We start from the raw sequence: 25954 nt of genomic DNA, 5'->3' as shown, positions 1-25954 counted from the left end.
TTGGGATAAGGAGATAAACAGACCTACATGGAAAGAAGGGAGAATAGGGGAAAAAAGAAACAGTGACTGAGGTGGTCATTATGTATGGTGTGCATGGTTGGAAACTTTGAGATTCACAAGTGCCATTTCATCAATTCATTTGATAAACATCCCAAGGTCGTTTAGGCTATCTTTACTAGTACAATCTGGTTAGTCATAGCTCTTAAGGAATTTTTTTAAAATTTAGAATTGCACTTTAGTTCCATTTTCTTTTTCAGTGGTATCTGGCATCATTGTAGGATGGAGACTATTTTGTTACCATTTGCATGTTACCTTTCCCCCTTCTTCCAATGAGAATAAGAGGTTAGGTAGATGGCAGAAAAAAAAAAAATAAATAAAAATAAAAAACAGTAATAAGCTGTGTGTGATACTTCGGAGTCTGAGAAGGAACATGGATTTGACCAATTATTACATGATTAATACGGGGGGTTTATTCTAAGACTGTACATCTTAGAATAGTTGTTACTAATGTGTGGTAAGTAAAATTTTGAGTACACATTCAAGCATAAAATTTGTACTAATGTATTACTTTTTAGTAATTCAGTTTATAATTTTAAAGGTACTAGTCTATGACAAATTAGAAACTAATTTTTATTATTTTTTTTTAAATCACAAGCTAAAAAGCACTCTTTGAAGACATTTTCTTTTCAGGCACAAGGACTACATCTTTAAAATGCCAGTATTTTCTCTTGTGTATCAGAGACTTGGTCATTAAAATTTGTCACCAGGACCTTCCCACTAGTTTTAAATGTATTTGTGAAATACTCTTTAGTCCTATCATCCCAGAACTGAAATGATGCTGCCAAAACATTTTTACCTCGTTTATATTTAGAGAACAGGATTGCAGTACTGATTGGGGTACGCCAAAGAAGTGAAGTGTAATGTCGTGGCATGTATTTGTTATATTGCACTTAACCTTGGGAGGAAAAAACAAAACAAAACAAAACTTTATGTTATTTTAAGGTAAAGGCCGAGGGGCAAAGAAAAGGAAAGCATCTGGCTCTGAAAATGAAGGTGATTATAACCCTGGCAGGAAAACATCCAAAACAACAAGCAAGGTAATTAGGAGGACCTTTTTAATGCATTGTTTTATGGTGATCTATAACTGGCTTAGTTGGCTTATTACTGTAAATGTCTTTTAACAGCTTTAAACCTAGCCTGATACATAGGTTTTGTATATGGTTAAAGAATTATCCAAGTATAAAATCCATATAATCTGGACTATTCCTTGGATAAAAGTATGGCATAAATTAGCCTACTTACTTAAGAATCTGTTTCATCCAGTGAGCTGTAGAAGTTATATGCTACCTGTCTGAAATACTATTTTTCAGTCCAAATAAAGGCAATTTCTTTTTGACTAGGATTTACTTGGCCTAGTTTGATTTTTCTCTAACTTGAATTCATTTGACTATGGCTAATTTTCAGTCTTTTTAGGGTAACAGAGAAACCTCAAATATCCACCTTTTCTCTCTCTTCCTCTCAGAACTTAAAAATACAAACAGAGATTTTAGCTTTATGCTGCTCTCCACCTTGAATTTTCTCCACGCAGTCATCGTCCATGCCTCTTGTCCATCTTGATGACGACTCTGATTTTTATACAGGGTGTACTCTGTATTGCACATAAGTCTTATTTTCCTTTCATGAATTGATAGGTACTTACAAATAATTTTTATTATCTCTGCATATGCTTGGCAATACAGATGTTCAGAAAAAGTAGGAGACCACCAAGGTGGCTGATTATTAGATTTATTTTTATAAAGGGGAAAAAGGATTAGGTAACTGGTTGTACACTTCGGTCAGCATTACAACTCTGATTTTAGTAACCTCATTATTTGCAATATTTTTCAAATGTAAGTGAAGTGTAAGGAATAATAATTCATTTTAACACTTTTTTTTTTTTTTAAACCTATCTAGAAACTGAAGAAAACCTCTTTTGATCAGGATTCAGATGTGGACATCTTCCCATCAGACTTCACTTCTGAACCACCTTCTCTGCCACGGACCGGTAGGGCTAGGAAAGAAGTAAAATATTTTGCAGAGTCTGATGAAGAAGAAGATGTTGATTTTGCAATGTTTAATTAGGTGCCCAAAGAGCACAGAAACATTTTTCAACAGATAAATTGTGTTTGTCCTTTTGTCTTTTCTGTCTCAGACTTTTGTACATCTGGCTTATTTTAATGTGATGATGTAATTGATGGTTTTTTATTATTGTGGTAGGCCTTTTAACATTTTGTTCTTACACATACAGTTTTATGCTCTTTTTTACTCATTGAAATGTCATGTACTGTCTGATTGGCTTGTAGACTTGTTATAGACTGCCGTGCATTAGCACAGATTTTAATTGTCATGGTTGCAGACTACAGACCTGCTTTTTGAAATGAAATTTAAACATTAAAAATGGAACTGTGTACTCTGTGTCTTTACTAAAGATGAAAGTGTAGTAAAAGCTCCCATACACTTTTAAAATAAATATATTTTATTCTTTGCCAGGAGACTCCATGGAAAAAGGTAAACAGTATATGAACATAGAAAGCATTGTTAAACAATCTCAATGTACAAACAGAGCCAGTGAAAGTACATCACAGACTTGCTAATATATCAAAAAAAAAAAAAAAAATTCCACTAGTGCTTAAATGAGAACTAAGAAGCTGACACTTGTATCTGTTAACCACTCTACCACAGCTTTCACTCTGCTTCATAGTGATCGAACAAGGTCAAAGGATGCAGATTCTCTCTGTCCATGCCTTTGGGAGTTCATATTAGCCTCTGGGCATCAAGGAGGCTAGGAAAACCCCTCCGTAGCAGGCTGGCATTAGAAAGGACACTGGAGTTACATGGTATGGGTGGTAGACCAGTCTGCTAATTATCCCATGAAATTTCCCTAATGGCGTGTGAATAGGTAAACAAAAAACTTATTAACACTGAAAAGTGTTTCTGCCTTGGAGGCTACCATTACTGTAAAAATGTATCTTTTTTTTAAAAAATTGTGTAGTTATGTCATTAAGTAATAAACCACTGTTAAAGTGACATTAACAATCGAACAAATGACATCTGATTAACTGAACTGGCAGTTACACTGATACAGAATTCTCTTCTGCTAGTGCAGTGAATTTGTATCTTTTTACTGGGCAACATGAACTAGAAGACGCAGTTTGAGAGCGTCAAAAAGAGCAAGGACAAGCTTCCATACTAACTAAATTAGAATTATCTCTAGCTTTATCTTGTCATACTGTACAGCAGTCCCCTTTCCTTACCTTGATGTCCTGATTGCTCTGTGAAAGCAAGACAGTTAATTTTTTTGAGCCTTTCTTAGCTGGACACGTATGGTAGTCTGTTTCACAACCTTGGTGTCTTGGTTATTCCGAGTATGCAAGGCAATAGGAAAGCACCAAACATACAGTATAGAAAGAACAGAGCCATACTTCTCTGTATGTACAAAGTCTTCAGAAACTTAACCGGGGTAAGTCATTTTGACTGGGTCTTTGCCATGCAATCTTGAGTATTCAAAGAGGAAAATAGAAGCTTTTAACTAGTTTCTGGTTGCATGAAATGGCTGATTTTTAGAATTGAAAAGGTTTGTATTTCTAGGTAAGTTAGACAGTGAAGAGTATATATTGATACATATGAAAACTTCTTGGTCCTTCTTGCGTTTTAATATATTTTCAGTCCAAAGACTAAGCAGCAGTAAAAATGTGTTTTTTCCGTGCATTTTAAATCCTGGAACTGAAGGTACTGGGGAATGTTTGAAGTAGCTGCAAAGTGTCTTATTGCACCAGTGGTGACTGACTGACTCCGCTGTTTTCCACTGAGCTGGGCGAGGTGCTGGGACTGTGCTCCACTGGGTTCCCACTTGAACTTGGGGTCAAGGGTTCATGTCCTTCAGAATTCTCCAGCATTTCCTGAATGAGAGGTGGCATTGATCCGGGAATTTCCATTTTCAAGGTAATTACACGTTCTGCACCTTTTAAAGAGAAATAATAAAATCCAGTAGAGATAGGGAGTTAAGCTGAGTAACTTGGGATCAACTTTATCGACTTTAGAAACGGTGAAGACTATGCTACCAATGCCTCCCAGACGCTGCCCTGATTTTTTTTCCCTTTAAAGCCCTCATAATTTGAATATTTTTATGTCCAATGTGTTGGCATTAAGGTAGGTATCTTGGGTGACCCATTCAAGGAAGTTCACTTCATCCAACTTAATGAAGCCTGTATCGTTCATGTACTGATGGAAACACAGGTGGCACATATTGAGACATTTCCGGGTCAGACTGTGCCAGTTCGAGCAGACACGGCAAGAACGAGAATCCTGGCCAGATCTCGGAGAGGCAGTCCTGATTTTACAACATTTAAATATTTTTTACTTCATCTCTGGGAAAACAACGCAGATGTGACGACTTGCTTAAACTTGATGATTTCATGCCTGAATCAGTGTCAGGAAAGGTTGGCAGGATATATTTATTTAACATAACTTACAAAGAGAAGCTCCTGATAAATGACCAGAAAGAGCATATCTTAAAATAAGATAGTTGTCAGGGCGCCTGGGTGGCTCAGTGGGTTAAGCCTCTGCCTTCGGCTCAGGTCATGATCCCAGAGTCCTGGGATCGAGCCCCCGCAACGGGCTCTCTGCTCGGCAGGGAGCCTGCTTCCTCCTCCCTCTCTGCCTGCCTCTCTGCCTGCTTGTGATCTCTACCTGTCAAATAATTAAATAAAATCTTAAAAAAATAAAGTTGTCAAGGATACCAGTTACCCATGAATGAAGGAAGTGACTTAAGTAATGTGTGGTGATTATCAAGTAGATGTAGCACTGCACTGTCTAGCACAGTAGGCACCAGCCACATGTGGCATTTTAAATTTAAATTTGTTAAAAAATACAATTAGGAAAAACTGCCTCAATTGTATTAGCCACTTTTTAAGTGCTCGAGAGCCACGTGTGGCTAGTGGCTACTTGTATTGGACATCGCAGATTATACAATATTTCCATAATCACAATAAATTCTATTAGCACTGATCTAGCTAGATATAAAGACGGACAGTATTAAGTTAAACAGCCTCATGGATTTTAAAGTCAAAGACCTCACAATTATAATGGCCAAGCACTGGTATCTATTTGCAAATAGTTTTTTTTTTTTTTTTTTTTAAATATTGTATTTATTTGACAGAGAGACACAGCGAGAGAGGGAACACAAGCAGGGGGAGTGAGAGAGGGAGAAGCAGGCTTCCCACCAAGCCGGGAGCCTGATGCGGGGCTCGATCCCAGAACCCTGGGATCATGACCTGAGCCGAAGGCAGACACTTAACAACTGAGCCACCCAGGTGCCCCTGCTATTTGCAAATAGTCTTAATCCCATGCTAGGGATGAACTCAGAATGGCTCACTGAGAAAACCTCTTGGAGATGCTTAGGAATTGAGACTCCTTGTCAAACAAGTTTACTGTGTTTTTAAGGCACTTTCTGAAATAGAGCATTTGTTCCTTGGCTCAGCCAAGTCTTCAGGGACAGAGCACACTTGGTATCAGGGATAGCTACGGAGTTTTCTCTCTGAAAAAAGAAAAACTCCACTCTAGCACTCAACTGTCCTCTGGCTCTAGGCACTTCTGTAATTGCTCAAGTTGCCACACAAACTGAAAATCACTAAGCAAGAAATATTTATACCTCTCAGAAAGGCAACAATTCCTTTGCTGAGAAGCGTGCAGAAGTCAATATGCCTATACACAAGAGAGTGATGGCAACATTGATTTGAGAGAGAAACTTCACCAGTAACAGTTGCCCTAAGTATTACTCATTTTCCTGAGGTTTGGATGGTCAGGAAAACTGCAGTCAAGTTTATGTCAACCAGAGCATGTGTGGAAAGGAATGAAATGCATTAAATTAGAAAACTGAAAAGGCTGTCAATACCTTAGGCTGTCAATACCTTCTCTTGAAAATAGTTTTTCTAGGGACATGTGGGTGTCGGTTGGTTAAGTGTCCAACTCAGTTTCGGCTCAGGTCGTGATCTCAGAGTCCTTGAATCTAGCCCCTTGTAGGACTCTATGCTCAGCAGGGAGTCTGCTTGGCATTCTCTCTCTTCCTCTCCCTCAGCCCCTTCCTCTGCCTGCGCGCCTGCTCTCTCTCCACTCTCTAATAAATCAATCTTAAAAAACAAAACACCAATTTTTCTATCCAGTCACCTGAATTATAAACTCAATCTCTTAAGATCATTGAATAGGATAAGAGAAGAGGTTTTTAAGGGTGAATACTATTCCTTTTGATTTCCATCAGAAATAAATTCCAGAACAAAAACAGAAAAGCAGCTATTGTCAAACATCCTGAATGAAAACATCAAGTTAAAAAAAAAAAATTTGAAAAAAAAAAAAAAAAAGGTCAGGACCACTTCATAAATAAAATGGAGACTCTAAAGACATACCTTTAGCACTGATGCTGCGGAGGTCTGTGATTTTCATTAAGATCTTTGGAAACATGTGAGGCTTGCTGGGTCGTCTCTTTCTGATATAAATTTTTAGTGCTTCCAGCAGTGGTTCTTGTAGCTTATCTACTTTTGTTGGTTCCTCAAGGTCCTGGCGGTCTAGATAGCAGGAAGAAAGTTTTAAACAGTATCAGGACAGAAAGAGTTCCGCACTCGCCAGGAGAGAGGGCTGCCGCCCATTTCCCTTTCTTGTTTCCTTGGCCCTAGTACATTATGACTTAATCTGATGATTCAGTCACATACCAGTTTGAAAATTCGTGCAAATGTTTTAAGCAGTGATACTTGAAAATGTCCCTCTTGCTGTTAAAAAGCACATTTTCATTACTAGTAGCTTTGTTCCAGGGAGAAAATTACTTCTTGTGACCAGGAGATGTCACTACTGAACTGAATTCAACCAAATCTTGAGCAGCTGGATGGTTTTAAAAGCAAGGTAAATAGGCTCCGTAATTAAAGCCATTACTTTTTAACCACTTAGGATTCAATGTCCTGTGAGCCAGTAGGGGTCAGTACAAAGAAGAAAGCCATATTTTATGCCAGTCCTTTAAGAGTTAGGGGTGGGGTGGGGGGGGCAAGACAACCCAGTGACTTGTAGTCCAAGCCACTACATTCACAAACGCACAAGGAAGTCCCTTGCATTATCATTAAAATGTTCTTAGGCAATTTATTTTACAATAGTCTGATCCTGCCTTGGAAAAAACCAGTAGCAATTGGAGAGATATCATTTTGGTATTTCAGAGCAAAAGGATCCCAAATATCTTTATTTAATTTGCAATATGGAAAAACGCAACAAACCCCTAGCATGCATGCCTGGCTATTTATTCACATGTCTTTCTCCATGCAAAATTACTCCAAAATGGAGATAGGAATTTCCCATAAATTACAAGTTGTTCTTTATGGAATCTCATGAGGGTTTTCTAGGTAGTTGGTACCTCCACAGATTAAGCAGATGGCACTGAGAAGGCCTGTTTCTGTGTCATCCATTTCCAAAGGCAGGAGCTGGTTGGCAAAGGTGAACACAAGGTCAGTCAGAGGACCAAATCCAGCATTGTGCATCTGAGTTCGATTTAGGGTAAGGCCATCTGAAAATGTCATGGTGTCTTGTTCTGGGGTATACCTGGTGCAAATTCTAAGAATCTGGAAGGAAGAAGAAAAAAAAAAAAAAAACCATATTCGATGGGTCATCAAAGCCAGCCTGTCCTTATGGCGTCAATCTAGTTGGGAAGGAAGATGAAGATTTCCAAGGAGCTCTCACATCACGTGAGGCACACTGCCCGCCTTCTGGATGTGGAATGTCTTCTGCAGCCCTTTCATTGAAAGAGTATAGAAGCCAAAATATGGGCTAACATTATTTAGGGAATAATAAATAGGACACAAGAAATTTTAAGAAATATTTGTGCTAAGAGTAATTCATTTGACTCAAATAAACATTCACTGAGTACCTACTTATGTCCCAGGCACTATGCCAGGTGCTGGGGAATAAAATTTTTTTCTTAAGAGCTTACAGTCTACGAAAAAAAAAGGCACTAGCTACCATTTATGAAATGCTGAGTATATGTCAAGTGTTAAACATGCCCTATGTTCAAGCTTTCAAACACTTTAGCAAGTGAATATTATTCCTATTTTACAGATGAGGGGCTGAAGCTCAGCGTGGCTCAGTCATAAGCCCCATGTCACGCAGTTCCCACGTGGCTGGGTTTGATGCCAACCCAGGTTGGGCCCCTCTCCACAATGCCTCTGATCACACAGCTCCCAGCAGCTCCAATATGAGGAGCAGGAATGGAACTGCAAGGAGGAGAGCTCGGATGCAGCCAGAAGGAGATCAAGGGCAGATTCAGAGAAGAGGAGGCATTTCTACCAAGCCCAGAAATCTGGTTGGGATTTCTGTAGGTAAGAAGCCCGGGCCGTGATGCCAGTCTTCCAGTGCCACCCGGCATGCCCCGATAGAAAACTCTGCTGTGACCACACCCGCTACCAGGAAGTCGCCTGCTTGGCGCTGTGGGCCTTTGGGCCTCACTCAGCCTGGCCAACTCCAAAACCCCCTCGTGTAGCTATGTCGTCACTGCAGCTGGCGTTCCCACTGCCCTCTCACCCCGCACCGCCGGCAAGGAGCTCCATGGACACAGAGCACTCATCCTCCCAGAAGCATATTTCTGTACCCATCACCGTGAGGGGCCTTTCTGGCAGCCACGTGTCTACCTTTGACTTTTCCTTCTAAAAAAGCCTTAGAGCTGTGTGAAGCAGACAAATTTATTCTGTCTGGACAGGAGTGGATAACCCGGTAGGCTAACAGCGCTGTTTTTTCCAGATGCCTGTTCTCTGTATGACTGGGTGTGGTCACCTCAGTGTCAACAAAGAGGAGGACAGATGTGATCAGAAAGGTCTGCGATCTTCCCGTGACAGGGCCCTGTGCGGAGGGGGTAGCCCTCTGATGAAGCCACAAGACTCCGAGCTACAAGGGAAGTCCCTGTAGAAGAGCCCCCTTCCCACTCTCCATATTTCCACCAGGACTCCTACTGCAAGAACCAGGTCAAATCTTTTCGTGCTGGGTGTTTGGGGCAAAGACACTGGCCCTGCCCAAGACCATCCTATAGGACTGGCTAAGTGACCACATGAGCCAGGGGGCAGGGCTGGCACACTGGAAAGGTCGCCTGTTCTTGGGTCCTTGCTCTGGTGTTCTCCAAACCTCCAACCCATGGGGCTAGGAGCCAGCCCTCCTCCTACATGCTGGACTCCAGTGTGGACTTGGACGAGAGTATAAAGATGTCTTGTAAAGTGAGGCCATGGGACATCTGCTACATCTGCTGATGGAAAAAAAAAAAAAAAAAAAAAGCCTGACCCCAATGTCTTCTTGGTTAGAAGAATATCTCCTGAGAGGAGAAGGGGGAACGATGAGCGTTCTGTCCTCTAACATATGAGAGCTAATGTTTTATTCATCAGTGCCTACATGCCGGGGACTGTGCTAAGTGTTTTAACATATTACCTAATTCTCCTATCAACTCATAACTTTAGTCATCCCATTTTACAGATAGGGAAACAAAGGCAAATAGCTTGTCCTAGGTCACATAACTGCTAAGTGGCATGATCTGCTTCAGGTGATCAGTCCCTAGCATTTAAGTGCTCCCCTCTGCTATGCTCTTCACCTCTGCCTCCCAGCAGCTCCATCCTCTTCCTGCCACTCTCCATCCCCTGCTGCCTAAGGTGAAATGACATCCAGCCAGCGTTAATTTGGATATTAGCCTCATTTGTCTCCTTGGCTCGCTGCCTTAGTGCAGTGCACAACCTGGACGGTTATGCATGGTGACCTACCTGGTACACAGAAGCACGAGGCCTTGGAAACGGAAAATTGGGCAAAGCTCGCTTCAGGTGAGGGGGCATGATCTAAATCAGGACACATCCTCAAACTTACCATTCCTATTACGCGATCAAGTGGCAAGTGAACGGGAAAGCAACTGAACGTGAGTTGTTGCTAAAATGTTACAAAGATTCCTCTTTGCTAGATAGGTGGCCGTTTTTGCCTCTCAGGTATTTGCCCAGGGACCTCTCTGAGCCCATCCCCCCATTTTCTCTGGGTCCCCAACTGAATGACCAGTCATCTTGGTAGCTGAGGTGTTATGAAGTCCATTCTCGATGTCAGAGCAGCAAAGGAACGGAGAGGCCCCTGCTCATAAGCCTTAGTTCCCCTGAAAGCCCCAGGAGTAAAGCCCCAGATCACCCAAGTGCTGGTGCCAGGACAGAATGCAGGACTCCTAGCCCCAGCCCAGGGCCCCTTCCATCCACCTAGAGGAGCATAAGGAGAGATGCCTGCGTAGGGACGGTCCCGTGATGGGCAGAGTCAGAAGCTCAGTATTTTTTTTTTTTTAAGATTTTATTTATTTATTTGACAGAGAGAGATCACAAGCAGGCAGAGAGGCAGGCAGAGAGAGAGGAGGAAGCAGGCTCCCTGCTGAGCAGAGAGCCCGATGCGGGACTCGATCCCAGGACCCTGAGATCATGACCTGAGCCGAAGGCAGCGGCTTAACCCACTGTGCCACCCAGGCGCCCCAAGAAGCTCAGTATTTATGGGCTCAAAATCTCCAGACACATTTCCAGTTTGGAATCAAATAGGTACTAAATAAGTCTTTGCAGCTGTAGCAGGCTGCCTACAAGTGAGCGCACTAGATCTGTCCCTGCGAGAATGAAGGAAACCAGGATTTGCTGGAAAGGAACGGAAGGCCAAGATTTAGGCATTTGCAAGCTGTCAACAGCTCACTTAGAAATCCAAGTCTGCACTGGAGTGCACAAATGTCTCTTTTGAACAATTCTAGTCTGAAGGGTGCCCCTCCTCAAAAGCGGGAAAATGTCTGGATTCTAATGAAGCATTTAAACTATGTTCTGTGGCCTCTCTCCCTAGAAAGTTCAAAACCCAAACCAAGTATTAACGGGCTGTCCAGAGGGGAAGGCCCATGGCCTGAGATGAGAGAATGGTCAATGTCTTCTTTTACCAGGGGAGCCTGCACTCTCCCCCTGCCCAGGCTGGACCCAGTGGGCAGCAGGTTTCCTCCTCAACCGTGCAGCCAGGCCCGCCTCTGGAGAGGAACCAAGGAGTTTCAGTTCGTTCAAGTCAAGTTGCCAGTGGCAACTGCCAAGTGCTTCACCAGTATTAAAACGCCCTTTGTTTGAAACAGGGTACTGCATCTGGACAGGGGAGCACGCGGGCCCCATGAGTTGGGCAAAAATAGCGCAGGCGAGGCTGACTCACGCAAGGAGGGCCCTGCTGGATGGCACCGGGCTCTGCTGATCAGCAATCCTGACACTCCTCGGAGGGAGGACCCTCAGCCCTCCTGCCTTCAGCAAGGACAGGTGAGTATTGTTCCACTACCTTTGGGGTCCCCCCTGGGAGGATCTGAGCATGTGGGATCGCAGGCACAGATAGAGAGACCTGTCGCCTTCTCTCTCTAATCCAAGCCACCCTCACCTCTCCTCTGGGGATTCTGGCCTCCGCTTCTGCTCTCCCAGCGAGAGCATGCTGTTCAAAATCGCCACCAGAGGGGACCTCGCCCTTGCTTAAAATCCCTCCAGTGGCTTCGAACTGTTCTAGATCTGTGACATTTAGACTTCTTCCTCCGTGGCCTCTACCTATCCCATCACGGCTCCTTTCCCCTTGCTCCTTAACTTCTGCCCATTTCGGTCTTTCTAAATATCTAGCAAGTCAATGTCACAGCAAAGCGTCTGCACTTGCTGTTCCCTCTGCCTTTGATGCTTTTCCCTTGATCTTCAGGATTCTTCCTACTCAGAGCTCAGTTCAAACGGCACATCCTCAGAAAGCACAGTGAACACGCTTCCTAAGACCCATTACTTTCTATCCTATCACCCACTTTTGTTTGAAATAGGAAATAAAACTGTTTTAAAACTGAGGTATGGCATGTGCAGTGGCTTTAAACAGGCTCACATATTCTTTGCTCCTGCTCTATTTAAGGAGCAAAGCTTCACTCCTCTCCCCTTGAGTGTGGGCAGGACCCGGGGACTCGATTCTCACATAGAATCCAAGGGAAGCAACGGGTGTGACTCTGGAGAGTAAGTCATAGGAGGCGAGGCACCGTGGACGACTCCTTTCAACTCTCTTGCATCTCATTTTGGGGGAAGCTGGCTGACACATCATGGAAAGGTCCATGGGGCAAGAAACTGGGCCCTCCTCCCAACAACCAGCACTAGCTTGCCAGGCACCTGTTAGGAACCCCGGGAAGCAGCCCTTCTGTCCCGATAAGCCTTAGGAGGATGAAGCCCCTGCCCGTGTCTGGCCAGCAAACTTCTGAGTGACCCGATCCAAAAGCACCCAGCTCAGTCAGTTCCTAACCCACGGGGCCCCGGGAGATAGTAATGCTCATCACTTAACACTGCTAAGTTTCATGGCAACTTGATATACGGCAATGGATAACGAACCCAACGTACTGGCCTTGAGCTGTGCTCGTGGCTCAAGTGTACAGGTGACTGCATCCCCCTCAGGTACACGCCTGTGGAACTGCCACTCAGATCGAAACACAAAGAGTTCCAGCTCATCTGGGCTCCCGTGGCCCCTTGAGATCCAATCCATCCCCCGCTGCATGTCCCTCCCCCCTCAAATAACCGTTATTTTGACCTTGATTCCTGCAGACTAGTTTTGCCTGTCCTTGAACTTGAGGTAAAGGGAATCACACTGCACATTCTCTCTCGTGTCTGGCCTTTATGAACTCGGGAGTCACAGCTGAGATTCCCCATGGGAGCAGGTGAAGCTGTGGTTCTTTTTCACTGCTGGGTAGTATTCCAGCCCCCGCCCCCTGACCCCCCCGGCTCCCCGGCCCGGCCTGCTGTCTTCTCCCTGGTGTGCCGTCCCTCTCTGGGCCGGCTGACTACCACCGCGCCCAGAAGACGGGCCTGCTCTTAACCTGCCCTGCTCGCTGCTCTGTCTCAGGGCATCTGGGCTGCAGAGCCCACACAGCAGGTGGCTAATGAACAGCTGTTCAGTTATTAATGAAGCAGATTCCCTCATTGGAAATCTCTCTCACCTTGTAACCCCCTGAGGGGGGCAACTGGCAATTTCTGAGTCCCTAGGCAAAGGAGCAAAGCTCAAGTGGCTCATGCATCTCTGGCCATGCACTGTATCTGGCGAGTCATGGGGAGATCCTGATCTGGTCCGACAATCCCCAGTTCACGCAGCTTCCACATGGCAGAGCTGGGATCTGAACCCAGGGAGTCTGGCTCCAGAGCCTGCCCCCCTCACCCCACACTGACTGCCTCACAGTGACTTCTGGTGACAACCAGGGTGACCGCTCTGCACCCAGGGGTGAGAAGACTGGGTTTCAGAGAGACACGGGACCTCCTCACGCCCGCACGGAGGCCGAGGGCGACGCTGCAGCCCAGTTTAGGCTGTGGGCTCTGAGGCAGAGCCGGCTCCTCTTCGGGCTGGGTCTGGTCTCTGCTGAGCCTCCGGAAGGGGGAGGACGAGTTCACGCGGGAATGGCCCTCCACGGCTATAGAGCCGCATGGTCCCCAGAACCCCAGGAGCCACAAATCATGTCCTGAAGTCACATGGGGCAGTCCCTTCTGCGTCACCAGAACAAGGTGCGCTGCCCCTGGTGTGACAATGTTTCCTCAGGGAGGTGGGGGCAGTGGGAACCCAGGAAGGCCCCCAGGGACCCTCAGGGAAGCCCTCACGCTACCTCACGCTGGAACCCACCCAGATGCAACACTCTGAAGGTGGCCCATGTTCTGGAATTCCAATTTTGATCTCTCATTCATTTGCTCATCCATTCATTCCCAAATAGTCACCTTCTCACTGTTCCTCAGCCTGCCAGAGCCTCCCTGCCTAAGGGCCTTTGAACTATACTCTACAGGTCGCTCTCCCTCGTACACCTCCCTGAGTACTATCTTTTACTGTTCCAGCTCTTTCTGTCCTTTCATTCAGGTCTCTTCAAAGGTCACCTGCTTCTCTAAACACACAACTCATCCCCACCTCAATCACGCTCCTGGACTTGATCCTGCCCCTATTTTTCTTTGCGGCCCATCGGACCCTGCCTATTCATCTGCTTATTCTCCATCTATCCCCCGTCGAAGGGCAGCTACATGAGGGTAGGCATTTTTGTCTGTCTTGTTCACTGCTGTGTCATAGAGCCTAGAACAGTGCCTGGCACACAGCGGGTCCTGAGTGAATATTTGTAAAAGGGAGAGCAGAGAGGGAAGGAGGTCAGCAGGGAAGAGCAAACAGAAGGTCAGACAGCCCCAAGCATTGTTTTTTATGATTTTTAAGGTGAGAGAGACTTGATTCAATTACCTGCACAGAAGAAGCAGCTGAGGGGCAAGAGAAGAAACAGGATAGGGAAGATAAAGGAGAGTCCGCAAGAAGGAGAACGTGAGCACAGGTGAGGGGACCACTCTTGGGGGGTTCCTTTCTTGTCCTGACCACAAACCTGGGGTGCCACAGCTCTGGGATGAGGGATAGAACGCAAACTTCTACGCACAATGGTTTTGAAGATTTGGCCCATCTTAAGAGAGACCTTGCAGCTACTTGACCCCTGTGGGAAATCATGAATCCTAGCTCTGAGGGAAGCCTGGCTGTGGACTCCACACCAAAGGGTCCCTACCCAGGCAGACGCCAGGACGGGAAATCCTTCTGGAGGGTGGTGTGGAGAGGCTAAGGGGCATGTTTTCCCCTTCTGGACAGCCCCAGCAGGCACTGCGCATTCGGGAGCAAAGGCCTGTCTCAGACCACACACAATGCGTGGTGCTAGGCCAGAGCTGCCGACCCCTGGGACAACGCTATCTTTCCCTTCTAGGGGCTGACAGCAACTTCAGCCTGTGTCTGTCCGTCTGTCCTTCTAGTGTGTCTGTCTCGCTCTATCCCTACATCAGTGGCTTCGATAAGAAGATTCTTCTAAATGGGTCAGCAAGCTGATATTCTTATCCGAAAGATGCTCTTTGAAGCTGTGCATTTTTCAGGCTCTTGTGATTAACTGCCTTTGCTACAAATTCTTGGAAATGAGCTCTTATCTGGGGCCAAATAAGTACTCCTTCTGCTTCATCTCATAAGACTGGACGTCTCTGCCCTTCCCTGAGTAGGGTTTTTCCCTCTTGCGCCTACTGCATCCCAGCCCCAGCCCCTCAGTCCAATGAAGCCAGGACACAGTGGTTGAAAGAGTTTTCTGACTCCTGTCTCAGGGTCCGGAATTGTCCCCATGTGCTTTTGACAGCTTTGTCCCTGATCCCAACACCGCTATCTACTACCCATTCATGCTTATACCCATGACTGTATTTAAGCCTGTTTAAAGAATTACTTTAGTCAATGCCTTATTGATTTGTATTCCTGTTGTACAGATAGGTAAACCCAGACTGGGAAAGGTTAACTCGACCAAGGTCACAGAAATTGGTCTTGTTCTACCCAATTCCACCAAGAGGCCAAGCACTGCTTCTTGGATCCATGGGCAACCCAGAGGAGTGCTTGGGTTTCACTGTAAACGTGGGATGTGGAAAGACAGCTGGAGGTTGTGGGGGGACTTAAAGCGGGGGGGTCTAAGCCCCCCTCACCATGAAAGTATGGGGTGTTGAGAAAACAAGATGCTTCCTTGGAGGATCGCAAAGGCTCTTTCTCGTTTCACCTTTCCCAAAGGGCTGGAGTTGAAGGAACCCCACATGGTCACCACTTGGCAGCCAGACAAGAGGAGGACTAAGAAACAAGTGAAGAACCAAAGTCAGAGACCAAACATCAGGAAGGTTCCAGGCCCTGCCGGGTGGCCACGTCATACAGGGAGTCAGAATTCCACCATGTGGCCTGGTGCAGACCCCGACCTGCTGGTGTCACCTCATGGTCCCCTCAGCCACTCTGGACCTCTGGGGCACCTCTCACCATGTGCTGGTAACTCCAGTCTCTACTCATATCCTGGGGGGGTCTGGAGGCTTAGGTGAAACTCACTTGAGTGCTACACTTGAAGCACTTGTGAGGAAAGGGTAAGAAAGCGCAGGCTTTGCTGTGAATTATTGCAGTAGCTCATTATTAACATTGTCACGGATTTGCTCAGGGGGCCTCTATTAATCTCTGGTGGCCTGGCTGGTCCTATGCCCAGGGCCCACCTAACACCATCCCCTGTTTATGTCTCTAATCCTTTCATGGCTTTTGGGATAGAAATATGTGGGTCTTCGGGTTTGGTTCCAGCATTCACCTGACCTGGGTGACTCACCCAGTCTCTAGCTCCTCATCTGTAAAATGGGTTGAATCTCCATCTCCCAGCCAGCTCACTGAGCTGTGGGGGGCTCAAGTGAGCTGAGGTTTGCAGATGCTATGGGGTGTGGGCAGGTGACAGGTGAATGCTGCTTTGAGGTTTCATTTTTTTCTAAATGTCCCTGGGTTCATCCCAGATCCTCTGATTTTATGAGATGAAAAAATATATTATATATATATAGATATGATATATATATATCATATATATATTCTCAGGATTCCTGGCACATGTAGATTACTGAGCAACCATTACCACTCCTAAGATCCAACCAGTGAGCAGAAAGACACATAAACATTCAAGCTCCCTGCACAACTGCCTCATAGGGGTCCTCTCTCCTCCTGAGCAGGACTGTGTGTTTAATTACAGTGAGTAACTCTATTTGCTTTGCAGAACTGTTTATACCCAAAGCTATGAAAGATGTAATAAAGAGAAAAATCTACGCTTTTAAAGCACCGCAAAAGCTAATTTTACTTTCTTTATTTTCTGATGCATCACCGGGGTCAGCTTCCCCTCCCACTTCCTCCAGGGGCCCATCAGTACAGACCAGCTCCCACCCCAAGGCAGGGTACATCCCTGTCACCTCTAATGGGAGCTGCCTCCCCATCACGGAAACCAACCCAGCCAGAATTAATCACACCATCCCTGAACCCCCAACCAGGGAGAGGGAGGGAAGGCATCCGGCCAGTAGACCCGCAGAGGACAAGGTGTGACAGCGTCCTTACCCTCTCTAGGGCCCCTAGAAACCCCAGTGTGAGAACAGAAGAGGGGAGAGAGGCACCAGGAATCCATTCCCTTTGCACAGATAGGGACACTGAGTCCAGGAAAGGAAATTATTTTCCCGAGGCCTCTGACAGAGGTGGTATAGACCAGAGGGCAGAACCAGGGTACCGTGAGCCAACTCCTGTGGGTTTAGCTCGGAGAAGCCTGATGGCCTTTCAAAGATCTACAGGACTGGCCTGTGGAAGGGGTTTTGGGGGAGCAAGCAAGGCTGTGACTGAGACAGGCCGTATCCTGCTCCAAGGCCATGCAGTGGGGGTTCCCCCACCAGGTCGAGAAGGGACGAGGTTCAGCCCAAGTCCTGGGCATCCCTGAGCCTCCGCAGTGGAACGGCGATTCAGGCAGGGAGGACGGGCTTGGCAAATGATGCAAGTGGCTGGAGGAGGCTGGAAGACCGAAGCCTCTGGAGGTCTTCCAAGTACCCCATCTACTCCCCCCGCCCCACCCCCAACTAAGAGCTCAGAAGGGCACATACCAGAATGTCCAGGCAGGCAGCCTTCAGCAGGGTGATTTGGTCTGCAATGGTCAAGCCGGTGAAGCCTGGCAGACGTTTAGCAAACTCCACAATCTTAATAATGCACTTGGTGGCCAGTTCACTGAACTTGTCCCAGAGGCCCAGGTCCAGTCGGACTCGATGGTCAGCACTGGAATTCTAAGAGGGAGAGAAAACACTGTAAGGGGGAGTTTCTGGAAAGCTTGACAGGAGACGAGGAACTCGGCGCATTTTCTATGAATGCACTAATACTTCGGTCTTGACCAGGGAGCTTCTTGCTGGGATCGCTGGGTGTTTAGCCTGGATTCTTCTGAAGGTGCTCCATATCCTATCTCTGAACCACCGGGTTGTCAAGTAGCAGATAAAGGGGGTTTCTCTTTATGTGATTATTCCAACTAATACATGAAGGAATGATAGAATAAGGAGCCACCATTTTAGAACCCTGATGAATTAATGGCTCTAGGCACTGACGATCAGTGATTGCTACAATCTTAAAAAGAGGCAATGTCATGGAATCACACTCACCCACCTTTGAAATAGTCAAAGCAGGATGAGAGTGCGCCTCTAGATTGAACTACAGAAATCCAGGAGACATGGGAACGTGATAAGTTACACCACAGGGGATGCAACTGTCCCCATCCAGAATGCTAGAGCCTGCATCACACCAATAAACTGGTCTCTTCAACGAACACATTGTAAGAACTGGAAAGAGAAACCTGTAGACTAAAAGCGACTCAACCTAGATGCTTATTAACCTGTAAATGGAGAAATCCATGGCACCCCACCCAACGGAATGCTGGCCAAGGGCAACAGCAAAGAAAACATGACCCAGGCCACAACACCAAGGAGCCTCAGAAGCATCACACCAAGTGGAAGGTGGCAGACACGAAAGCCTGCACACAGAAGGACTCCATGAACAGGACATTCTGAAAATAGCAAAACTACAGGAAGAGAGAGCAGATCAGTGGGACAGAGGCACAGGAGGGGACTAAAAAAAAAAAAAAAAAAAATAGGAGACTTAATTACAAGGTGTAGACCTTATCTGAATTCTGTTTCAAATAAACTAAAGAAACTGACACACGTAAGAGAAGTGGGAATGTGAGATATTACGGTGTTTGAGATGCGAATTTCCTGTAATGAAAACATTGCTGTTTTCAGTGTTGGCAGAAGGTCACATCATTGAGAACATCAACATATTTACAGGCCCAATAACATGTTTGTAATTTACTTCCAAGGACTATATGATGAGGAGAGTGTCGATGGTGGCTGGAAGATGAAACAAGGCTGGCTGGGGAGCGATCCCGATGGTCACTATTCTATCCTCTCTGCTTCCACAATAAGTTCACAATCATTCATAACAAAGATAAAAGGTGAGACGGGGACAGTGTGAATGAAAACAAAAGGTTACAACGATAGCAACAGAGTACGGCGTCCCTTAGTGACCTCAGACCTATGATGGTCACATGCGTGTTTCCTGGTTGCCCCTGGTCCCAGCACTGGGCGGCCCCATGACATGTGCAGTGTGATGACAAGTGACTTGTAGAGGGGGCTGCCAGCCAGGGGGGGCTGCCGGGATAACACGGCTGCTCCTCTGGGGAGCCCCGGCCTTCTCACCCCTCAACAGCTGTAATCCTGGACCCCGAGGGCCAGGTTTCTGCAGGAGCCCCTGGCTTCTGGGAGCCACAGAATAAATCAGGGGAACAGATTTCAGTCCAACTACAGCCCTCTACTGGCTGGACCCCTCCATCCATTTGCATACTCCTACATTCACTTATTTGCCAGCCTCTCCCCTCCATCCCGGTTCCATGAAGGCCTCCTGCCCCACCTGCACGCAGCTAGGGGCTGGGGTATCACAGCTGAGCACATCACACATGCTTCCAGCCCTGGCAAGCTGACAGCCTGGCGGGGAGAGCACCTTCTGCTCTCTGGGACTTGCCACGGATGACCCTGTCCAGGCTCCCACTCTGGACCCCACCCAACCCCACCCAGCAAAGAAGGGGTTAGTGATTCCTAGGTTCATCTTAAGACAGAGAAAAGCCAACTCAGAGAAGTGAGCTAACTTGCCATCGAGGGGCCGGAAGTGGGTCCCAGGTCTACCAGATCCCCAGCTGACAGGTGTGCCCTCCCATAAGCAGTGCCTCAGTCTCCCCATTTGTAAAGAGGGATATGTGCCATGCGCCCTCAAAGGCTGCAGGGGAGAGGAAGTGGGTTCCAGGTGTACTAATGGTGCCGGGTGTGTTCTGGGGGTTTGGTCAGCATCCTCAGCACCCCTACCTGCCCACGGCACCGCCAAAGGGTTCAGACAACAGCAGTGACCATCTTCTCCTCTGTCCTCCTGAGCAGAGGGAGCATGGCCAGCAAAGTCCCCATTCTGGTCCCCACTCCATGGCCCATTACCAGCCTCAACCTAGCCTTCCCCATTTAATCAGTAAGGAGGATGTTCAGTGTACACAGCAGATAGGACACCACTAAGAACTTGCTGGAAATTACTGAAGGTCTCAGCTTTCGGTGAGGACTACACTACAACATACCTTGGAAAGTGGTTTTGTGCGGGTTTTTGTTTTCTTTTTCTCTTTCTCTGATCTCCAGAGCAGAATCTCTGGTGTGAAAGCAGTTGAATGACTGTCCTGCATTCTTGCCATTGTGCCATCCTTCTCTCCTGCCTCTGGAGTCCTTTGGAGGATGGCTCCTCCCTCCCTCTGAGCCGGTGGGGTTTGGGCAGGGCTGCCTAACTCCCTTAAGCACAAGGAGGGTGCTTGGCTCTGGTCTTCATAATCACAACAGGCTCTCCTCTTGGCCACAGAGATTGGTTCAGAAAAGAGGAGGCAACCGCCAGCAGGCCCATGAGGCTCACTTCTGAGTCTTTGGCTGGAACAACTGGGGAACAAGGCTGTCAGTGTGGGTTGCCAGGAGTTTTCAGGGGTTATTTGGTGGAGAAGGCCTTCTTAAAAATGAAGCCAACTCAGAGGAAAGCTGAGGTGAGGGAGGAAAAGAAAGAGGAAGAGTGGCTCTGTCCTGAAGATATGGAAATGCTGGATCCAGCCATGCCTGATCCACACCATGACTTTTTGGAAAAAAAAAATCTAGGTTCGTTTGAGTTTGGGTTCCTCTCACTTGTAGCAGGAAGAATTCGGACTGATGAACAGGTATAGCTGAGAGAGTTTAGGCCTGACAATGTCACATCCTTCCTCCAAAGAACTATTAAGAGTTAGAGAAGAGGTCTGCCCTCAGCACAAGCATCCTGGTCTGAGCCACCATTACCTCCTGCCTAGATTACTGTAATAGCCTCCTCACTGCTTTCTCTCATTCCACTCCTGCTGCCTTACAGTCTATTCTTATCAAAGGAATAAAGAGAACCCTTTAAAACAAAAGTCAGAGCAAATCACTGTACTGTTCAAAATCGCCAATGATTTCTCATCTCAGACCAAAGGCCACAGTCCTTCCACTGGCCTGCGAGGCCCTCCCAGATCCGGCGCCTGCTCTCTGACTCCCTGTCTTTCCACTTGGCCCCAGCCTCACTGGTCTCTCGCCATCCGTGAACAAGTGGGCATGTACCGGCCTCCGGGTCTTTGCACTGGCTATTCCTTCCACCTGGATTCCTGCTCCCCCAGCTACACACACGATGCTCTCCCTCATTCCTTCACATCTTTAGTCAAATGTCACCTACTCTTTTTTTTTTTAATGGGCCATTTTTTACAGTACTTATTCCCTATCACACTATCATTCCCTTATTTACACGGGGCCTTCTTGTCTCATTTTTCCCATGCTGTCCCCTCAGTGTCTGAACAGCACCTGGTCCATGGCAGGCAGGGGCTCAACAAGTGTTTATTCAATGAGTTGACGAGGAAGGACGTTCCCCCAAGTCCTTGCTTCTTCTGGATGTCCCAGGACACGACCATTCTGAGGATGAGGCTCTCCCCGCTGTGGTCTAGGGCTGCTCAGGAGGCCTCTGGCTGCCTCTGGAGGCAGGCAGAGCAGAACAGCCCAGGGAAAGGCAAGGCTCCCAGGGCCTGGTGTTTAGGCCTCTGACAAATATCAACAGTTCAGTGAAGGGAACGGTGCACCCCAGACACATATCTTTAGTTCCTTACCTCAGTGAAAACTAGCCCGGAGAGTCCATAAAACTAGCTTTCATCCTGAATACTGGGGAGGAAAGCTGGAAAGGAGTTTGCATGAGGGATGCCACAGAAGGCCTTCAAAGGGTGGGTGCCACTGGCGCCTTCTGCAGCACCCCCCGAGGAAGGTGGGCATGCATCCTCCAGATTGATTTTATTCCTTTCTCAAGGACCCTGGTGGAACACAGCACACTCGGGGGAACAGAAGATCAAGATGTGTGGCCATTTGGGCTGTAATTAAATTTAATAGGCAGTTTATCCAGTTTGTAGGAAGATGACACGGAAGAGAGGGACAGAGAGGAGAGCTTACGGCGGGAAATCATTTTACAATGGAGTATCCATCTGGAAAAAAAGACATTGGCCCGACCCAGCGAGTGTGAACGAAACCCCCATCAGTATGAGGTTACTTCATCACACACTGGGCTGCGGGAAAGAAGCCTGTCGTACCTTCTATTAAAAATAATGCACAGCCGTCTTAATGGCATGTAAATCTAACTCACTATTATGCAAACTGAAGGGAAGAGGCAGTTAATAAAACACAAAATAACCTGGTGTTTTATTATACTGGTTGCTCGATTCATAGGCATGAGGTTTAAAATGGCTTATATATTATCTGCCAGCTGCAGCAAACAGAGAGCTCGGCTTGTTTGGGTTGGTAATGAAGGTGGTGACGGGGCGCACTGAGGGAAGTGTGGGTTTTCTGCAGCACTTCTGAAACCTGGGGAAGCAGGAGAGTGAGAGGTGGGGTGGTCATGGAGGCCCTGTCTGAGGGCTGAAGAGCAGCCCGGCCATGGGGGTGAGAGGCAGGCCCTCCTCAAACTATGGCTCTCCCTCCTCTGCTCCTCCTCAGGGGGTAAGAGCCCCTCTCCAGGCGGGTGCCCCACTCTGCCTTCCCACAGTGCTGTGCGGCGGGGGCCCTGTGGAGGGGTGCGCCCCGGGGCCTCTTGCGCAGCAGCACCGCCCAACCCCACTAGGAAATCCAATTATATGGCCATTTTGGTGACGCAAAAGGGATCCCTTTTCTGATTGCCGTCACTTGCAGAACAAGACCCACAAACGGAGATGGAATAACGGATGATTTTGAAGTTCCCGTTTGTGGCAGCTGCTGGATAATACAGTGGTTGAAACAGGCCTGCTCATGGCTCCTTTTCAGCTAAGGAGGAAAGGCAAACTCTTCCCAACAGTAAGGAGTGATGTTTCCCAGGGAATGGTGGGGCCATCTGTCGGGTGCCTCCTTCCCTAGGCCTGAATCTGCCCTTCCACCACCCGGACACGCCGACGACCACCCAGACGGGCTGACGCCCTTTTGAGTCGTATTTGCAGATGGATCCTGTCATCCACATTCCATGTCTCCGGGGCACACACGTCCCAGGCCATAACCCTGGGGGGCAGGCCCCCTTCTGAGGGTTTCACAACCAGCTCCCTCTAAATCTCATGGCGCCCTCTGCCGGCAGGGGCTGTTCTCGTCCCATCAGCTGGAGTGGAGGCCAAGGCCTGGGGAAGTGAAGTCAGTCGTGCAAGAGGCCCAGCTGTGAGGTCGAGGCCCAGGACGGCCATTAGGCAGTGCGGCTCCAGTGTCCTCGCTGCCCACTGTTACACCCTGTCACCTGCCCTCTTGTTCCTGGGGCGTCTTATGTTCTGCTTTTGTCTTCTAGGCCCTGCGATTGCATCTGTGATCTCCCTCCTGGTTGGTAATGCTGGAAGCTTCCAGGAGGTGGCTGAAAGGTCCCTGGCACAGTATGACGAGAACATGATGTGCAAGGCCGGCATCTCTCTGTGGTCCACAAACATGTATCTCGGCACCAGATACTACGGCTTTAGGAATGTACCAGCGGGGGTCCCTCCGTCAGTGGGAAGAGGGAGGCATAGGGGCCCCCAGCACACTTTCAGCATTCTCGCAGAACCAGATGCTTCCAACAGGTGCGGAAACGCTGCAGCCATCCTGCAGCCTCGGCTGGAAAGACAGGCACTGTCTCAAAGGCATGGGGCAGCCCATGGGCGGAGAGGGCTCCAAGCAACAGGCCACAGGCAATGGGAAGAGGGAAGGAACAAGGGTCTCGAAGGACCTCCCCAAGAGCTCCCGGGAAGTCTGGCTAGAAGCGAGCATGATATCCCTGAAAGTAAGGTTTTAAGGGTGCTCCTGCACCCCCACTGCCTAAGACTCCAGGACCAGTACATGAGACTGGAAGGGCCCCTCTGGAGAGCCACAGCCCCTTCATCGCTGGTGATCTCAGAGACTCAGGGACCTTGGCGGAGGGCAGGGGGAGAGATTCTGGGATATACCGGCTGGAGAGTGTAGATCAGTGTTTTGGAGGATGTCCAGGAGATGCTCGATCTTGGGGTGATCTCGGCTCCTCTGAAGGACCACGGATGGCTTCTGGAACTAACACCGTGGGCACATCTAAGAATGAAGCAAAGCTCTGTCCTGCTTGCCTGCCAAAGCCTCCAGCCCGGCACAAAGCGGGCGGGGCTCACCGTGGCGGCACTGCCTCTCCAGCCAAGAGATCTCACTTGGCTCTCTGCGGCCAATGCACGCATACCTTAAGCTCACAAGGGCCCCGCTCTCGGCTAGCCCTGGCCTGTCTCCCCGGGCTCTGCCCCCGGTCCCTCCTCTGCTAACCTCCACGCCATGCCCATGCTATTCCCTCGACCGAAAATGTCTTCCTTTTTCCACCACCCAGTAAGATCCGGGGAAGACAGCACAGCGCCTAGAGGGCATTTTTCACTAAAAGCCGCAGACTTGTGATGTGCACTGCCAGGGGCTTCTAAAAGCTCCCAGAATATGTGACAACCCTTGATTTTCAGCCAGACTTCACAAAAGAGCTGCAAGCATGGAAGGGTACGTTTCCGTGCACTCCAGGTCCGCGCTCAGCAGGGGTTCCGGGTTGAACCTCGTACCACTCCCCCCACCGCTGCCGCAAAAGATATGTTGAGGTCCTAATCCCCCGTAACTTCAGAATGTGACCTTATTTGGAAATGGGGTCTTACCACAGGTTATCAACTTAAAATGAGGTCATGAGGCAGGACTCATTCTAGCACGACCAGTGCCCTTATAAAGGGAAATCTGGACAGAGACAGACATGCGCAGAGAGAAGACGGCCTGGAAATACACAGGAGATGGCCACGTGACGACAGAGGACTGGAGTCATGCTTCCACAAGCTGAGGAGTGCCAAGAATTGCCCCCAACGTCAGATGCCAGAAGAGGCAAGGAAGGATTCTTCCCTAGAGCCGCCAGAGAGAGCACGGCCCTTCTGACATCTTCATGTTGGGCTCCGGGCTTCCAGACCTGTGAGATAATGAATCGCTGTTGACGGAAGCCACCCAGTCTGCGGTACTTTGTCAGGGCAGCCCCAGCAGACGAATACAGTAGGGATACAGTAAATGTGTGCTGGAAAACGAAAGAACCATCTCTGTGATATAGGCGGTGCAGGTATGTTTACCGGCAGGAAACTGGCTCACAAAAGATAAGAACCGTCCAAGGTCGGCCAACTGGGAGGCAGCAGAGTGGAGATTAGAACTCGGGCCTCCAGATGCCCCTGTGGTATCCCCCTCCCAGGTGCGTCTCTCCTGGGAGGCCGACCTCCTGAGGGTCGGGTTCTGATTCTCTGGCTGATTCCAGTGTTGGTTTTCTAGAAGGAAAGCCAAGTCTGCAATGGCCGGAACTGCTCACAATATCCTTCCTTTTCTCAAGCACTCGTTTCCTGGAAGGTCTTTTAGAGGTTTTAATGATTCTGTTGGGTGTCATTTTTCTGAGTAGACTAAGGGCTCCTTAAATCTCCATGGCTCAACTTCACGAGCCCCTCAGAGGGCAGCTTCTGCCCCATCACGCTCTGTAAGGTGACGGACAGTCCGCACAGGGCAGAGCAGGGGGAAGCGGGAGCGAGCTGCCCAGGCTGGGGTCGTGCTGCCTGGAGACGGCCTCCCTTGCCCACCTGCCACTTCACTTTTCCCGAACCTGTGAGCGTGGCTGGAAAAAAATAACACGGCGTCCATAGCAACATCAAGAGGAGACCTGCCCATTGTGTACCTCCTTCTGCCAGAAACTGTGCAAGGAGTTCTGACACAGTTGTTTCATTTAACCCTTCCAGAAATCCCAAGATGTGGGTACCACACAAACCCCACGATACGGAGGAGAGGGCTGAGGCTCCTGGGATGAGTCCAAGGTCATGTAAACTTACGTAGCACAGGCAAGACCTGACCCTGGCTCTGCGAAGTCTGGAAACCCAAACGACGCAGTTGCTAAGGGTGTGATCTCAGGAAGCAGAGTAAATATCCTCAGAGCTGGGCTGCTGCTCCCTTCGGTTTGCCTCTTCATTCTGTTTTGGAGACTTATCTGTAAA

At 48.0% G+C, this 25954-nt stretch overlaps 3 protein-coding genes across 12 annotated transcripts in view; 2 read left to right on the top strand and 1 right to left on the bottom strand.

Annotated features, from left to right (window-relative positions):
- TOP2B (DNA topoisomerase II beta) overlaps positions 1–2447 on the top strand; it is a 59719-nt gene extending 57272 nt beyond the window's left edge. For both annotated transcript variants that reach the window (XM_047738276.1, XM_047738266.1), the window contains exons 35-36: positions 1003–1097; positions 1954–2447. In XM_047738276.1, the coding sequence (XP_047594232.1) occupies positions 1003–1097; positions 1954–2121 (263 nt within the window). In that variant the 3' untranslated portion in view covers positions 2122–2447. The remainder of the gene's footprint in view (positions 1–1002; positions 1098–1953) is intronic.
- Positions 2448–3020: 573 nt separating this feature from the next.
- RARB (retinoic acid receptor beta) overlaps positions 3021–25954 on the bottom strand; it is a 393151-nt gene continuing 370217 nt past the window's right edge. For all 5 annotated transcript variants that reach the window (XM_047738289.1, XM_047738297.1, XM_047738322.1 and 2 more), the window contains 4 exons: positions 17481–17657; positions 7430–7634; positions 6441–6599; positions 3021–4000 (listed from right to left, as the gene is read on the bottom strand). In XM_047738289.1, the coding sequence (XP_047594245.1) occupies positions 3804–4000; positions 6441–6599; positions 7430–7634; positions 17481–17657 (738 nt within the window). In that variant the 3' untranslated portion in view covers positions 3021–3803. The remainder of the gene's footprint in view (positions 4001–6440; positions 6600–7429; positions 7635–17480; positions 17658–25954) is intronic.
- LOC125105157 (uncharacterized) lies at positions 6595–24980 on the top strand. 5 transcript variants are annotated; one of them, XM_047738343.1, is made up of 6 exons: positions 6595–6930; positions 8128–9863; positions 11165–11339; positions 14263–14374; positions 15619–15864; positions 23269–24980. In XM_047738343.1, exons 5-6 carry the CDS (start codon positions 15642–15644, stop codon positions 23910–23912), a joined length of 867 nt encoding a protein of 288 aa, XP_047594299.1. In that variant the 5' UTR covers positions 6595–6930; positions 8128–9863; positions 11165–11339; positions 14263–14374; positions 15619–15641; the 3' UTR covers positions 23913–24980. The 5 variants fall into 5 exon arrangements, 4 of the variants coding, with proteins under 4 accessions (XP_047594299.1, XP_047594308.1, XP_047594313.1 ...); XR_007128825.1 differs by lacking the exons at positions 6595–6930; positions 23269–24980 and having other exon boundaries at positions 7629–8387; positions 8806–9863; positions 15619–16946; XM_047738352.1 differs by lacking the exons at positions 6595–6930; positions 8128–9863 and having other exon boundaries at positions 10550–11339.

This window comes from Lutra lutra, chromosome 1, assembly GCF_902655055.1.
Source record: "Lutra lutra chromosome 1, mLutLut1.2, whole genome shotgun sequence".
In the NCBI taxonomy this organism is placed as follows: domain Eukaryota; kingdom Metazoa; phylum Chordata; class Mammalia; order Carnivora; family Mustelidae; genus Lutra; species Lutra lutra.
Note: the sequence above shows the minus strand (reverse complement) of the source record. Positions and strands in the feature narration are given on the sequence as shown.

What these genes read in the sequence shown, in the direction of transcription:
- LOC125105157 (XM_047738335.1), top strand. Translation starts at nt 15,567, where the DNA reads ATGCTTCCTTGGAGGATCGCAAAGGCTCTTTCTCGTTTCACCTTTCCC. An exon ending in GCACCTCTCACCATGTGCTG is followed by an intron (nt 15,865 to 23,268) that starts GTAACTCCAGTC and finishes TTTGTCTTCTAG; the next exon opens with GCCCTGCGATTGCATCTGTG.